This window comes from Staurois parvus, unplaced genomic scaffold (genome assembly GCF_062004578.1).
Source record: "Staurois parvus isolate SC_StPar_1 unplaced genomic scaffold, SC_StPar_1.0 ptg000668l, whole genome shotgun sequence".
In the NCBI taxonomy this organism is placed as follows: domain Eukaryota; kingdom Metazoa; phylum Chordata; class Amphibia; order Anura; family Ranidae; genus Staurois; species Staurois parvus.
The window spans coordinates 4447428-4464578 of NW_028318464.1; the positions used below are offsets into that span (position 1 = coordinate 4447428).

General features: G+C 38.9%; 1 protein-coding gene across 3 annotated transcripts in view; it reads left to right on the plus strand.

Annotated features, from left to right (window-relative positions):
* The window catches only part of CLASRP (CLK4 associating serine/arginine rich protein), a 47175-nt gene that overhangs the window by 11257 nt on the left and 18767 nt on the right, over positions 1–17151 (plus strand). For all 3 annotated transcript variants that reach the window (XR_016305818.1, XM_089651970.1, XM_089651971.1), the window contains exons 3-12: positions 4908–5005; positions 5100–5201; positions 5326–5405; positions 9509–9593; positions 9853–9995; positions 10521–10617; positions 12562–12640; positions 12844–12917; positions 14140–14181; positions 14275–14481. Coding sequence is in view for 2 of the 3 variants with exons in the window: in XM_089651970.1 (XP_089508096.1) it covers positions 4908–5005; positions 5100–5201; positions 5326–5405; positions 9509–9593; positions 9853–9995; positions 10521–10617; positions 12562–12640; positions 12844–12917; positions 14140–14181; positions 14275–14481 (1007 nt within the window). In the remaining variant the exon portion in view is untranslated. The remainder of the gene's footprint in view (positions 1–4907; positions 5006–5099; positions 5202–5325; positions 5406–9508; positions 9594–9852; positions 9996–10520; positions 10618–12561; positions 12641–12843; positions 12918–14139; positions 14182–14274; positions 14482–17151) is intronic.

The window sequence follows — 17151 nt, forward strand, 5'->3', positions numbered from 1 at the left end:
CCATGCCCCCCCCTTTAATCAAGACCAACATAGGTTAAGGAAAGTCCATATATAATTATTTAAAAAGTGTTGTGTTCACTTAAATATATAAATTCTGTGCTTCTTAATACACCTTCTGTGTGAATACACTTTAAAATGTGTGCACCCCCATGGGTTGTGCTCTCGCCTCAAGTATATGACCAAACCGTTAAGTGAGGTCATATAAAGCCTGTGTCCCTTTAATTGGACCAAATATGAATAGGATGGTGTCCTGCTGAGTGGGATCCCTTTTGTTCATCAATTGGCTCTCCTCCCACGGTGGACATGTTAAGAGTAACCAGATCATAGTGCTTTATCCTTAAACAACCATTTTATTGATAAATCGTACATTCACATGAACAGAAAGCGCTTTGAAAAAAGTATTTCCTCCTGAATTTATTGAAATCCTGTGTGTAACCAGCTGGTGTCAGTATGGAACCATCGAGTGTTGTAACATCAAAGCCCCTACGCATTCTACCACCGAGTCACATGGCTTCATCAGGGAGAAGTTTAAATTTAGTGCTTTGATACAGCACTTTGGGAACATCCAACTTCTTTTGAAATTACCTTTTTTGAGGCTTTCCCTCCTTATGGAGGGTGTCAATGATGGTTTTCTGCACAACTGTCAGATCAGCAGTCTTTCCCATGATTGTGATTCCTACTGAACCAGACTGAGAGACCATTTAAAGGCTCAGGAACCCTTTGCAGCTGTTATGGCTTAATTATCTGATTAGACTGGGACACTTTGAGTCTAGAATATTACACCTTTTCACAATATTCAAATTTTCTGAGATTGTGGATTTAGGGTTTTCATGAGCTGTAAGCCATAATCATCACAATTATGACAAATCACGGCTTGAACTATCTTGCTTTGCATGTAATGAGTCGCATATATTAGTTTCACCTTTTAAGTTGCATTACTGAAATAAATGAACTTTTGCACGATATTCTAAATTTTCGAGTTTCACCTGTATGTCTTTCCCCCTCTGCCACTGATCCCACAGGTACTCCAGAAACTGACCTGATCAGGCTTCTGACTTATCTTGCTGGCCCTGTGGTGGCCAAGAAGAGCCTGGTTCAGCACCTTGAATAGGTGGACTGTGGCTCTCCCACAGTGTCTCCCAGTCAGGTGCAATCTTCTCTTACTGGGGCCAACTCGGCACACCAATCCGGAGTTTTTTCGGCTAACGGCTTGGATTTTGAAAGGGAGATCCTTAGAAAACGGGGGTTTTCAAAGAGAGTGATAGACACTCTTCTCTTCAGTAGGAAACCAGTCACCAGAAAAATATACATGTGGAGGGTGTTTTCCACTTGGTATCAGGAAAAAGGGGTTTTCCTTCCCACGTTTCCGGTGATCCTAGACTTTCTCCAAGCAGGGGTGGATAAAGGTATAGCACTAAGTACCCTAAAGATGCAGGTGGTGGCCTTGTCTGTCTTTTTGGATCAAAGGCTCACATTGGAGCCCCTGGTTAAGAGATTTCTGGGGGCTAGGGAGAGAGTGACACCTGGCTAAGTTGCATAATTTTCCGGCTTGGGATCTGACCTTTGTGTTAGAGGCTTTGACCAAGCCGCCGTTTGAGCCAGTGACACAGATTTTGGTTAAAATTTTGTCAAGTTAGCCTTCCTGTTAGCCATCACAACGGCAAGGATAGGCGACCTGCAGAGCCTGTCCGCCAAGGAACCCTTCCTGATGGTATTAGAAGACAGGGTAGTACTTAAGACAGGACCCTCTTTATTTACCCAAAGTGGCCTCAAGGTTTCATATGACACAGGAGATTGTCCTACCGTCTTTCTGTCAAAACCCTTAGAATGAAGGGGAAAAGAGTTTTCATTTTTTTGATGTCAGGCGGTGTTTACTGACCTATTTGAATAGAGTATGTGACTTCAGGAAGTCATCTTCTAATTTTGTTTAATGGTCCAAGGAAGGGACAGCAGGCATCTAAGCTAACAATAGCTAGATGGATCAGACAAGCCATCTCCTTAGCTTATGAGCAATCAGGAGTTTCAGTACCCTCTCACCTGAAGGCTCACTCCACTAGAGCACTAGCGACCTCTTGAGCGGAGAGGGCCAGAGCATCTATTGAGCATATCTACTGAGCATCCACCTGGACAAGTCAGGACACCTTTGTGAGACACAACAGGGTAGAGTTGTCACCTCAGGACCTGGCGCTTGCAGAAAAGTATTACAGGCAGTAGTCCCGCCCTAAGGTAGGCCTGGGTTCCTTGCTTATTGTCTCAGGTGTGCCGTCCTGGAAGATGACTAGAGAAAAGTACCAGTTACACTTACCGGTAACAGTATTTCTGGGAAATCTTCCAGGACGACAGGTCTATTCCTCACCTGTGTCTGGTGTTGATTATTTGAAGACAGATTGCCTTTCGTGCACCAGGGTGCTGGAATACTCCTATATAACTGAGGAGTGGAGGGAAGGGTGGGGAATTTAAACTGTCAATTGTTTCCTGTCAGGTGCAGCTAGTCATCTCTCAGGTTTGCCGTCCTGGAAGGTTTCCAAGAAATACAGTTACTGGCAAATGTATCTGGTACGTTTGGACTCTAACCTCTTAGAGTGGTGCTCCTGTTCTTCTTCTGTTTTTGCCTCCACCCTGAAGTGGCTCTGGAAGCCCTTCTGTATGTAAGAGATCCCTTTCCAACATTGAAACACTGCACATCACTAACTCTATATAACCTGTGGTGAATTACCCTAGGTTCTAGCATCCTCTCTACACATCTATGACAAAAAGGAATTGAAGTTGGGGGTGACCAGATAGTAAGTATTATAAGAAAGAGGTCAGCAATGGCAGCTTCTGTATATGTCCTGATTCAAGTTTCCATTAACTGCCAACTCCATGGCTGTCTTTTACAGTTATTGAATAATAACACTGTTCAACAAATTTTTATTTTTTGCCAGTTTTGGAAACAAAAGGATCCATTTCTTAATGAATTTCACATTCTGAGTTCAAATATAACAATGAAATTTGTCAATTGGCTCTAGTTTTTCTGTAAACGGAAAGTTTTCTACTATAGGCGTAATGACTACATAATGCACAATAATTATATAGATAGATGTCTTTCCACAAATATAAAGCAAGTGATATTGACTACATAACAAAGCCTAAATGGCATAATATATTGCATAGGATTACCAAGAAAAATTATAGCCATAAGCTAAGTTGAATCATTTTAATACTTAGGATTCTCACTAGTTTTGTCTTCAGTTTGTGTCGGTTTTGCTTCTCTTGGCTTTTCTCTTGTATTCGAGGAAAGGGCTATCTCTTACAACTGCACGTGACTACACGCTTCAGGTTCTTCCTCACTTGACTCAACCACGAAGGATTCTGGTGCTTTAGGAATTGGTAGCCCCTCTCCATGAGGAACTGGACGTATTGCCGATGGAATATTTGGATAGTGCACAGATAACTTTTTCTTCTTATTTAGCCCTTTTACAATTGGAGGCACCATACAAAAGTAACAATTACTAACATGATCTGTTGGCTCTCTCCAAATCATTGGCACAGCGAAAGGCATAGATGCCTTTTTTCCATTCAACCATTGCTCCAGTGCCGTCCCACAAGAATTGCAGCATATATGTGGTGCCCAGCTCTTGTCCTGGTCTCCTATCTTGCAGCCAAAATACAAGTTGTAGGCTTTCTTAATCATTCCTGTTATCCTCCTTTTTTGTGAGATAAAAGTTATTTCACCGCAGATATAGCAGAAATTATCTGCTTTATTCACACAAGTTCGAGGCATTACTGAGTAGCCTATATAAGCATAAAACGAAATGTAAAGACGCTGTCGAACTACAATCAGCTACAGATACTGCAGCTTTTATGCAGTGAAGTGATGCAATTAAAGGCTAATATTGCATCATCTCAGTATACATGCAATTTTCTATTGGTCACCAGTATCAATTGCGCAATATGCAGCTGAAGTTGCATCATAATTTTGAATGGCTTACGTCATTAGATGGGTGAATATATCATGGAAACTAGAGCCAATCAACATTTTTTTAGGGTCATTTTCGTTTTCAGCACCCCAAAATTATGTAAGATTAGCTAATTTTATGCCCAAAACTTTTTACCTGTTGAACAGTGTAATGAGAGACCTTACTAATTTTTGACTCTGAAAATAAACATACCTTTTAATGGTGTTTTTGTGATTTGAAACTTGGATTTTTTTTTTATGTTGGTTTCATGCCTGAACCAATAAAATAGCTTAGTTGTCCACAATGAAGGACATTCATCTATTCAACTGTGTATGCAGAGTCATCATTTTTAAGATGATGTAGAGAAGGTAATGTGCATAGTTACAGTTCTCAGGTGTGAATGGAATCTGTGAGATTAGAAGTATATGAGCTGCCATTAATTTGAAAAAGGTGCAGACTGTGGCCCTGTTATATTGATCCTGCCAGGAGCCAATATGCAGTCTGTGTTGATACTCTGAGCATCGATCCAAGAATAAGAACTTTACATGAATTTTCTGTGCTGCATACATGTATCTGGTCTTTGGCTCAAAGTATTGAAGAGTAATAGCCTAATGACTAGTTTTTGTTAAATATGGAAACTGCCATTACTTACTTTTTCTTTTCAGAAAGGTTTACCTTAAAAAGTCAGCAGTGAAGATATCATATTCTTATTTGGTTCACTTTATGTTGCAAGAGTTGGTAATAGCTGCTCTCCCACAGCAAAGAAAGGTGTTTAAAGTGCTAATTGGTTATAGTTCTGTTTTTTATTGAATCCTCATTTAAAAACCACATCCTCTTTTATTTAAATTTAGAGGTTTTAATACAGTATGCACATTTAAAAAAAAAAAAAAAAAAACATCCTTCTTACAAGTCTGTTATATAATAGCGAACAAAAATTAATGTTCTAGTTTATGTTGTTCTCTTCCACAGAAAAAGGATCCTGCTCAGTTCCTTCAAGTACATGGGAGATCATGTAAGATCCATCTGGATTCTGCTGTGGCTTTGGCAGCAGAGAGCCCCGTTAACATGTGAGCATTTTTACAGCAAAGGGCCTAGTTTTCAAAACAAACTTCAGACAGAATTACAGCCTTTTCAATTTAAATATTTTTACTTGCTTTTAAGGATGCCATGGCAAGGCGATCCTAACAACATGATTGACCGCTTTGATGTCCGAGCCCACCTTGACTACATTCCAGAATATAAACCCCCTCTTCTTACAACCATGTGAGTTCCCAGTCTTGTAACTTGTGCAGCACATGTTTATTGCTTTAACTTTTAGCAAGGAGATGGGACTTCTACTTGCTTTACTCCAGTGTATTAAATATTTCCCTTGTATTTCTTTCATCAGTTCACCTGAGCAAGATGCTGATGACAGAAAGTGTAATTATGAGCGATATCGAGGCTTGGTTCAGAATGACTTTGCTGGAAGTGAGTATTCTTTCTGGATTTTAGCTTCACGTGGACAAGAACAAAGTCAAGATTTTTTAATGCAAAGTGACACTAAATACAAGAATGTATCATTAATTCACTGGAAAATATCCATCTCTGACCAGTGTACCTTTAAATTAACTCAAAGCTACATAGACTGTGTGTATATAAAGTGATAACATTTTTTTTTTTTATTCTGGTACTCCTCTTCTGCACCTAGCTTGACCCATTGATTTTGAATTTGAACTTATAAAAATTCAGATCGGGGTGCTGTGATGCACTATCCACACTGTGAGCCCACTGCAGCCGTTTCCACTTGGGCATTATATTTATGTTGCTAAACAGAGGGGAACCCAAGTAGGTATACCGACATTCTTGGAATGTCCGTGCCACAGTGGCACTGTTCTTGGAGTTGATGAGAAGTACAGGAATGTTAACTCTCACATGGATTCTGGTGAGAGAACCAGTTATCTTTCTGTACTTGCAGCATTTTTTACAGAGACAAAACATAAGGAATTGTGCATGTATTGCAGCGATAAACTGCAAATGTTTTTTCTTCCCGAGATATACACTTTAACCACTGAACTTGCAGAAGGTTTTACCCCCTTTGATGACCAGGGCATTTTTTTGCTATTTAGCACTGTGCTGCTTTAACTGGCAATTGCTCGGTCATACAGCACTGTACCCAAATGAAATTCATATTTATTTTTTTCACACAAATAGAGCTTTCTTTTGGTGGTATTTAACTACTTTCCAACCGACAATAGTATATATACTTCCTCAGTTGGTAAATGGATACTGTGGTCATGGCTGCAGCAAAGTGCCATAACTCCGGTATTGTTTGTTTAGCTGGTGATTTTCTACTAAAAGTGGTCTGAGCTGTGGATTTGCCGCTAGATCACTTTTAGAAGCGGCAGTAGGGGACATTCATCCCAAACTCCAGACCCCCCCCCCCGTTCCTACCTGCACCGCCATTTGCAGCCTCCGCTGTCAATCACTGGGTCCTGGCTGGTGATTCCCTGCTGGCACCTGGCGATCTCCGAGTATTTCTGAAGGGGGAGAGACCTGTATGCAAACAATACATATCTCCTGTCAGCTCCTGCACACTGCTTTGTATGGCTCTGCATAGCAGCACACGGTTAACCCTCTGATCGCCCCACCTGTTAGCCCCTTCCTGCCCAGTGCCATTAGTACCGTGTCGGTGCTTTTTGTTATCACTGATCACTGTATTGGTGTCACTGGAGATGTCAGTGACACAGTCAGTTCCCCCCCCAGTGTGAGAATGCCTGCCGCAGTCCCGCTATAAGTTGCTGATCGCTGCCATTACTAGTAAAAAAAATAAATTCCAGTATATATACCGCCATTTGTAAATGCTATAACATTCACATAAACCAATTAATTTACATCTATTGGGATTTTTTTTTTTTAGCAAAATACTGTAGCAGAATACATTTTGCCCTAAATTTGACAATTTTTTTTTTTTTTCTTTTCAAAATTGTCGGTCTTTTTTTGTGTTTAGCGCAAAAAATAAAAAAACTGCACAAGCGATCAAATACCACCGAAAGAAAGCTTTGTGGGGGGGAAAAAAGAGGATGTAAATTTTAATTTGGGTGCAGCGTTGCATGACCGCGCAATTGTCAGTTAAAGCAACGCCATAACGCAGAAAATGGCCTGGTCAGGTGGTTTAAAGCACTAGCTCAATGCTTTCCCCCCCCCCCCCCAGATCTTGCCATAAAGAGAACTTCTCACTGCCTAGTTCTATCACAAGGGGTGTTTACATTCTTTGTGATAGGAATAAATGTGATCAAAAAAATTTGTTCTGCATGCATAGGCCACGCCCACATATGTAAACTGTGTTCAAACCACACATGAGGTGTCGTGAACGTCAGAACAAGAGCAATGATTCTAGCACTAGATCTCCTCTTTAACCATTAGCCGCCCGGCCAATGGCCGTTTGGCGGCTTGAAAAGCGCTGCAGCTTTCCGGGTGCACGCCATTTGGCGTGCTCCCGCACATGCGCGGTTGCAGAGCGACGCAGCAGTGCGATCTGTCACCGCCCGTGCACCTCGGACACGGCCGATGACAGATCAGAGTACCGGCTCCCGTTGCCGGTACCATGTGACCTGCTGTGACCAATCACAGCAGGTCACATGACAGTTGTATACAATGGATGGCTTCATTCATGATGCCATCCATTGTATACTAGTGCCTAGCTGTGAATGGTCACAGCTAATCACATGCACATGTCATGTGATTAGCTGTGACCAAATCACAGCGAAGCACAAAAAAAAAAAAAAAAACTGAATGAATCGATTTCATTCAGGTAAATGCTTGCTTATAGCAAAGTAATTCTTTGCTATAAGCAAATTGTGTAAAAAAAAAAAAAAAATACTGATCACTTCCCCAAAGTAGTACAGTGTTACTATGGTAACATTGTACTATTTTGGTCATAGTAAAATATGAAAAAAAATCTTAAAAAAAATAAAAAATGTAATAAAAAATTAAATATAATAAAAAAAATAAAAAAAAATAAAAAAAAAAAAATATATTTTTTTTTTCATACTGTCACCAGTCAGTGTCGCTGTTCACCGCCATGCCAGTTATATGATGACGCTGTACTGCACTGGTGACAGTATGTAAAAAAAATAAATAGTGAAAATTTTTTTAATTTTTTCATTTTCCGAAAAATTATGACAAAAAAATACAACTTCAAAAAACTCGCCATGCCTCTTATGAAGTACGTCGGACTGTCTACTCTGCAAAAAGGGGTCATTTGGGAGATATCTGTACTGTTCTGACATTCTTGGACCTCAAGATATTAGATTGCCTGTCAGTACTTCAGGATTGATCAATATTCAGATCTATACCATAGTTTGTGAACTCTATAACTTTCCTACAAACTAAAAAATACATCCTAATTTGGGTTATTTTCACCAAAGACATGTAGCAGAATACATCTCGGCCTAAATTTATGAAGAACAATTATTTATTTGTAAACTTTTAAAACCGAAACAAAGAAAAATGTGGGGTTTTTTTTTCAAAATTTTTGGTCTTTTTTTGTTAATTTAGCAAAAAATAAAAACCCCAGCGGTGATTAAATACCACCAAAAGAAAGCTCTAGTTGTGTGAAGAAAATGATCAAATTTTAGTTTGGGTACAATGTTGTATGACCGCGCAATTGTCATTCAAAGTGTGAGAGCGCTGAAAACTGGCCTGGGCAGGAAGGTGTAAAATTGCACGGTATTGAAACGGTTAAACTGGTAACCTGTAGAAATTGTTAAAGCGTCGCCCATGGAGATTTTTAAGTACTGTAAAATTGCACTCATGGAATGGCGCCAAACTAAAGCATGATATGTTGGGTATATATTCAGCGTAACATATTTCATATTTTAAAATATTTTTCTTCGTTACCATTGTAACATTTTGCCCATTAGATAATCTTTCACCATAAATGTAGGTCAAAATGTAGTCGGCTACATTTCTTTGGTAAAAATAACTTTAAAGCAGTGTATGTTGTTTAGTATGTGGGTAAATTATAGTCTACAAACCACACACACAAAATGTATGTATATATAAAATGAAAATTCATCAGTTCTGATAACCTGATGGCCTGTCTTATTTCTTGAGGCCCTAAAATGCCAGAAGGGTACAAAAACACCTAAAATTACCTGTTTTTGGAAATTAGATAGTCGAAGGTATTTCGTAAACAAGGCATGGCGAGTTGCTGATTCCATGGTACAGGTAACCAGGTACCATGTGATTGCTGTGGGCCAGTCCTAGTGATCACATGACACCCAGTAATTGTAATCACAGGAGCGGCGCGATGTGTGTCCCTAATCCAGTACATGCTGGATGATGTACATGATTCAGCCTGCCCGTGCTGCCCTGCTGCAGTAATTGTACTTTGGCCAGGCGGCAATCAGTTGGTGTCAACATTAGCAGGTATAGGTAAAACATGTAACCGTAATTGTTGTCTAGATAGGTTGCGTGTAGTATACAAAAGCCTTGCTGCAGAATATGTGCAGCATAGTTATGGTCACAGATATACTGCAAAGCATTTAAAAAGCTGTATCCGTACTAATAATTCTTTTGTTATTTTGTAGTTTCTGAAGAGCAGTGTTTATACCAGATCTATATTGATGAGCTTTATGGTGGTCTACAGAGACCTGGAGAAGATGAAAAGAAAAAGTAAGTTCTTGTTTGATACCTTCAGTTTACTACTGTGGCTAAAACGATGGTACGAATTATATCAAAATGAAGATAATACATTTTAGTCTTAAACGATTTTCTGTAGCATGAAGTATTCACTTGCTTTCCCTATTTACTTTGCATTCTTGTGATGTTAGTAATATAATTTTTTCAGTTTTGTCAGTATTCACAGTGACTAGGGACAACCTGGGATGTTGTTTTAGTGTCATAGTAAACCTCTTTATTAATTTGTTTGCAGGCTATCAGAAAAGAAGGCCACAATCGGTTATACTTATGAAGACAGCACTGTTGCTGAATTAGGGGGATCTCCGGATAAAGGGGATGAGGAGGATTCTGATGATGAGAGTAAATCTGATGAAGATGAAGTAATCCCTGACATAGGTTTGTTTATTGCAGCCTTATGAGAAAAATACACCAAATTCATTTTATTTTCTGTTGATTTTTAACAGGCTACTTGCTAAACACAAACTTATTGAAGAATGCAGCTAGCTGTCTAGATCGAGGGCAGGTTATACCCTTGGTCAAGTAATTATTGCTGTTTGTGGCCTGCAGGAAAGATTTCTGTTTTTATATTGTCACTGGTACAGACCGTGATGGAGAATGCCCAGCAGGGACACATGGCAATAAAGAAAATGTGTTTGTTTTTTTTGGTTTTTTTGTTTTTTTTCTTCTCCCATGCAAATTGAAGAAAAATGTGTATTACTGTTTGTGTTCCCAACAGAACCACAAGTGGCAGTAAATGTGACAGAGATTGTAATTTCCCCCTGTCCATTCTCTGAGTAAAGGCTTTGGCTGCAATTCCATATTGCTGTCTTGTGGTTTCCTATCTGTTCATATTTGCTCTTAGTGAAATTAAGGCTTTCTCTTGACCTATGTTGCAGGATTAACTTTATGAATATTTTTCAGATGTGGAGGTGGATGTGGATGAGGTCACCGAAGAACAGGTTGCTGATCTGAACAGGCAAGCAACAACTTATGGAATGGCTGAAGGGGATTTTGTCCGGTAAGTAACAATGCAAATTTTTTTTTTTTTTTTAAAGTGTGCCTGAATCACAAAACTCACTGAACACAGTATAAAAAAAAATCCCTTGTTAGGTAAACAGTTTGCACATAGGTGGGGTTTTTTTTTTCTTTTTTTTTTTCTTTAACACAAATAGAGCTTTCTTTCGATGGTATTTGATCACCTGTGTGCTTTTCATTTTTGGCGCTATAAACAAAAAAAAGCCAGAAAATTTTGAAGAAAAATAATATTTTTTACTTTCGACTCTAAAAAAAAAAAATATATAGTAAACTCCAAAGTTAGTCATAAATTTAGGCCAAAATGTATTCTGCTACATGTTTTATGTTAAAAAAAATCCCCAATAAGTGTATATTGACTGCTTTGTGTGAACGTTCTAGTAGTCTTGGCATCCGGGGGGCTCCACGTAACTATCTTTTCCCCTGTAAATCCGAAACTTATATGTATAGCCTGTTGCCCTATCATAGGTCTTATACATCTTGACCCCATATCTGGCACGCTTGCTGGGGAGAAATTGTGTGACTGCAAGGTGGCCAGAAAAATTAACGAGGGATTCATCAAGGCAGATTTTTTGCTGGGGAGTATAGACATGTGTAAACTTTTTTGGTTAAGTTGATTTACGAGGGGCTGAATTTTGTGTAGCCGTTCAAATTCAGGGTCACCCCGAGGACGACAGTGTATTGTCGTTGAAATGCATAAAACACATTCTCTCATATCTATGCCTGGCCATGGCAGCAGAGAACACGGGCATATGATGAATCGGGTCTGTGGACCAATACAACTGCAATTTTTTTTTTTTCTATTTATTTATGCCAATGTTGGGGGTTAGGCCCCAAAAAATTTAAATTTGGAAACCGTAATGGGTTTCCATGCGAATGGTCTGGCAAAGTTTGAATTTGGGTTGGTGGTGATAAATTGTTGTGCATATTTATTGCTTTGATCCGCAGTCAATGCATACATTGATACGCTGCACATAAATTAAATTTACTTCCTATTTTTTTTTTTTCCCCCACAAATACAGCTTTCTTTCGGTGGTATTTGGTCACCTGTGCGTTTTTTTTTTTTTTTTGTTTTTTTTTTGCGCTATAAAAATAAAAACTGCCAACAATTTTGAGAAAACAAGATTTTTGACTTTTTGCTATAAAACATGTCAAGTAAAAAAATGTAAAAATAATAATTTTGTCATAAATTCAGGCCAAAATGTATTCTGCGACATGACTTTGCTAAAAAAAAATACCAATACGTGTAAATTAATTGGTTTACGTGAAAGCTATAGCATTTACAAATGGTATAGATACTGTATTTTTTTTTTTTTTCAATACGAATAATGGCGGTGGTCAGCGACTTATGGCGGGACTGCAGCAGACATTCTGACACTTGGGGGGAACTGACATCCCCGGTGACACCAATACAGAGATCAGTGCTAAAAGAAAAAGCACTGACACTGTACTAATGGCACTGGGGAGGAAGGGGTTAACATTTGGAGGCAAACAAAGGGTTAACTGTGTGATGGGAGTGGTTTACTAGGGGGCGGGGGGGTGTGCGTCACTGTAAGCACACAGATTGGGGTGGCTGTGCTCATTCATCCTGATCAGTGTGCCCAAACTGACGGGGAGGGGAGTAAACAATACAGCCGTAACTTTTTTTTAAAAGTGTAGGCTTGGGGTTGGTCATCTCTGTTTTACTGTATAGTGAGTCAATGGCCTGAAAAAATAATGTAGTTAAATTACAATATCTGACCAGTCCAAGTTGATTTCATGCAGTGAAGCAAACATTAGGATGTTATCCCTATAGCCTGCTTCCATATTTCTCTTGAATATTGCTGATTTTCAAGGGCTTTCTAGACCTCTCTAGTTCCAAACAGGATGGTAAGGTCTGTTAAGAAGGTGTAATTGAAATCTGTGTTTTTTTTTTTTTTTTTTTTTGTAGAATGCTACGTAAAGACAAAGAGGAATCTGAAGCAATAAAACATGCTAAGGCACTGGAAGAAGAGAAGGCCATGTATTCTGTAAGGATTGCACCATACAGCAGCTCGACGTGACATGGTTCATTACAGCAGACTGATATCCTCAGCTAGTAACTTGCTTATCCCTGCCTTGGGGTTTCCCCATCAGATTGTTTACTGTCTACAGATCTTTTGTTTTTATTAGGATTAAACTCCTTGTTCTCATACAGCCGTAAAGTTTTATATATATATATATATACTTACAGGGACGCCGTTCCCGTCGCCAGAGGAGAGAGTTCAGAGAAAAACGACTAAAAGGAAGAAAGATTAGTCCACCAAGGTATGGATGATCAACATGAACTCACCAAAGACATAACTTGTAATTCATTGGGTGATGTGTCAAGCTACCGTGACAGTTTCTACTGATTCAGTAAAAATTAGAAAACTGTGCTGTAGCAAAAAGTAGTGGTCCTGCACTCCCAAACGTGAAGATTTGATATGTTATAGGGAAAATCTAGAGGTGCTGCTTATGACTAAGCATTACCCTGAATATCTAATCTTTGTCTGGATTGCCTTCTGAAAAATAGCAGTGTACTTCGTGGCTGAATATTTACAGCGTAAGATCTCATGCATTTCTAACTGCTAGTTTCAGGAGATTGATGATGTCACTACTTCTCCTTTTTCTGGAGGTTCTGAGAATTCCTGCAGGCCTGTTGTCTTCTTCATGCATACATTTAGAACTATGTAAGGGAAGGTTCCTCTAACTCCGAAAGTAGGCCAATTCGATAACTGTCTGACAGTACATTTATCCTTTTTAAGGGCTGTTTTAGAATAGGTGGTATCTGTAACGTGGCTGACAGGAGGCATCGCAATTAACTTTTTATATGCTTCATGCATTGGCAATCAATCAACCCTTTCTAGGCAAGGTGGTGGCAGCTCAGCTGACATGTGACATAGTACTGGCAATTTGATATCCAAAAAGTCTACAGTTGAAATGTTTGTAAACGCTTCTAATACATTGCAAAGGTGTAAATCAAAAATGGTTTCCAGAGCAACAGAACACTGGCAAAAGGGAGTGGAACTCACTACAGCAGTACCTAGATAAAATACAAATTGAAAACTTGAGCAGGTTTGTAGTGTTTACGTATTAAGAATTCATTATGTAAGATAAATACATGTACCTTTTTACACAAATCTTCATTTTGAATGGGTGATGTTGACCACCTCCTTGTTCCAGGATGGTTTCTTCACAGCCTTACATTGTGATGTTGCTCCTCTCCACATGCACATGCTTGTGTACCTCTCATTTTATATTTATTGTTGAATCCTACAAAACCCTGGCGAACTGAGGCCTTGCGAAGGAAATGATGAAAGATCTTCCCAGATCAGCAAAATTTTTAGTGAGAGTGTTGACACCCAGAATGCATTCTAACAATTTTGTTTTGGGGAGAGTTTATTTTGTTCTTTGATAGCATTCCTCCTAGGTATTAAAACAGTCAACATATTTTCAGCTTAATGTGTTTAAAACAACTATTTCTATATCTTTCTATTGCCTACACTAGTTACGCCCGGCGAGACAGTCCAACATATGATCCTTATAGAAGGTAAACTGAGTGAACTACATTATGGCATACACATTATTTTGCACATTTGGATTTGGTGATTGTGTGTTTGAACATTCCCCTTTATTTCCTCAGGTCCCAGTCAGAGTCTTCCTCTGGTTCACGTTCTCATACACCAAGCCCCGGACGAGAGGAAGCCATCACTTTCATAACCAGCTTTGGAGGCAGTGAAGATGAGTCGGCATCTGGTCATGCAAACCAAAGTTCTGCAGGAACTGGCAGCAAAAGGGCCCCACATTCACAGGCCTCTGGGACTTCTTCAGGTCGTAAAGAGGCCTCCCGGTCGGTAACTTTAGATTCTCCCCAGCCGTATGTCGTGTGGGTCGGACTTTACGGGGGAGGGCGGGAGGCCCAGAATCTTCTGCCTTAGAAGGGCCGGAACTCCCCAACCGGTAATTGGAATGGGGCAGTACTTCTTGTATGCGGCCCTGTTGTTTCAATCATTCTCAGTCTTGCCAAAGTTTTTTGAAAAGTATTTATCAATATAAATTCTTGCGACACAATTTAAAACATAGCTGGATAATGCTATGTCCTTCAAAATTCGATTAACTCATCGAAGAACTACTACTGAGAGCATCCCTGTCAGGTTTAAAAAGAAAAAAAGCCAAATCAAAGGCTCCTACAGAACTTTTATATTCTCTCTGGTGGCCTGTGTCTGCTACCTTCTGTTTGTTCCAGAGTTGTAGCCCTCTGTAAGACTCCTTGGCATGTGACACTTTAGAGAGTTTTGGATGCCTGTGTCTCCTGCTGTGCGTTTTGAACTTCATGCTTCAAACCGTACGTCATTGCTGTCCTGTAATGACACTGGGAGCCAGCGAAAGGAGAGGCAACATTCGGAAAGGGGCACAGTAATCATATAAAACCAAAAGTGTCAAATGCCAGAGGACACCGTCCACAGGAGAGGTTGTTGATATAAAAGCTTTTCTGTTAGTGACCTTTGATCTGGCCCTTCTTATTTTTTTATTTCATTCAGTACTGTTACCGTTGTAATATTGTGTAATGTATGTACTAAATTCCAAAAATGATTGTGGAATTTGTGAAATTTTTTTTGTTTAATTTTGTATTTGCGAAAATGGTAAGTAAAATCATATTTAAATAATAACATACATTTTGGCACAAATGAACTTCATAACCTAGATGTTATGGTTCAGACACAGCAGGCATTGTGGGATGATGTATGTGTGAGGTGCACAGCCAGTAAGTGTCAGGGAATGATCATGGAATGTGTCATCGTTGGCTAAACTTTTGCTTCTGTAGTGATTGTTAGAAGTGCTTAGCAGCAATAACATTCTGCTGTCTACAGTATTTTATACTATTGATATAGGTACAGAGATATCTTATTGTCCCTTTATTTTTCTTCCCTGAAGTCTATTTTTCTTAGTACATTTTTTACCTAAGCTGTAATTATCACTAAAACTAAATTTTTGCTATTCAGGAATCCTTTTTTTTTTTTTTTTTTTTTTGTTTAGAAAAATAAATTTTATTACCCGATCTCCTTCCCTTAACCGCTTTCCCTCCACCCTATAGCATAAATACAGGATTGTGCAAAATCACGTGTGTGTGTGTGTGTATGTATGTATATATATATATATATATGTATTGCATTTCCAGGTAGTGTGCTTACAGTAGAAAGCACGCACACAGTATACTGTGAAACAGCACACAGTTAACCCTTTGATCGACCCACATGTTGACCCTTTCCTGCCCAGTGCCATTAGTACAGTGTCAGTGCTTTTTTATTAGCACTGGGGATGTCAGCGACACCAAGTCAGTTCCCCCCCGTGTCATAATGCTCACCGCTGTCTCGCTATAAGTTGCTGATCTGCACCATTACTAGTAAGAAAAAAATAATTCCAGTGTGTGTGTATATACCGCCATTTGTAAACACTATAACTTTCACGTAAGCCAATTAATATACATATATTGGGATTTTTTTTTTTTTTATTATTATTATCAAATACATGTAGTAGAATACATTTTGGCCTAAATTAATGACAAAATTTGATTTATTTTTTTTTTTTTTGACATGTTTAATGGCAAAAAGTAAAAAAACAAATATTTATATATATTTTATTTTTATTTTTTTCTCTCAAACCTGTCAGTCTTTTTTTGTTTTATAGTGCAAAAAATAACCGCACAGGCGATCAAATACCACCAAAAGAAAGCTCTATTTGTGGGGGGAAAAAAGGTTGTACATTTGGGTGCAGCATTGCATGACCATGCAATTCTCAGTTAAAGTAACACAGCGCGGTATTGCAAAAATGGCCTGGTCAGGAAGGGGGGTAAATCCTCAGGAGGGCAAGTGGTTAAAAAGCTTCATGCTCCAGTGTCCTTTTAAGCTGATGACTCCAGTAGTAGGCCCTATGTCAGGCTCACTGTAATGATGCCTATAGGTGGGTCACATATTGATATTGTAATGTGTGATACATTCTATTGATGTCTTTCAAGGGTTCTAAATATGATTATGTGAAGGTGGGTATGAAAGATCGATGGCTATTTTAAATGCTCCATTGCGGCACTCATAACTTTTGTGTCCTGCGTGATATAATTTAATGCAATATGATTACCTATGGATGTCCAAATTATGCAGATTGGGCCACTCTATGCCATGTATAGACATCTGGAATGTTTTTTTTTTAAAGCTCAACTTTAGCTAAACTTTCTCCCTTTCTGTTTGATAGTGGGACAAGAAATAGTTTTATTTTTTTACTTGTTTGTGTCCCAGTGAGATTCTGCTCACTTTATAGACCCCGACCACCTCCACCTGTTTTTTAACGATATAGAAAAATCTTCCGTTGTGTGACTGCATGCTAGACACCTGTTGCCTTAAGTATAGATGACATGTGGTGTTTCTATAATTTTAAAAGTTCTAAACTGTTATAGTTGTGACATACAGTATGTTTTTCAGCAGGTATTACATTTATTAGGCATTTTACATCATGGGTAATAAAT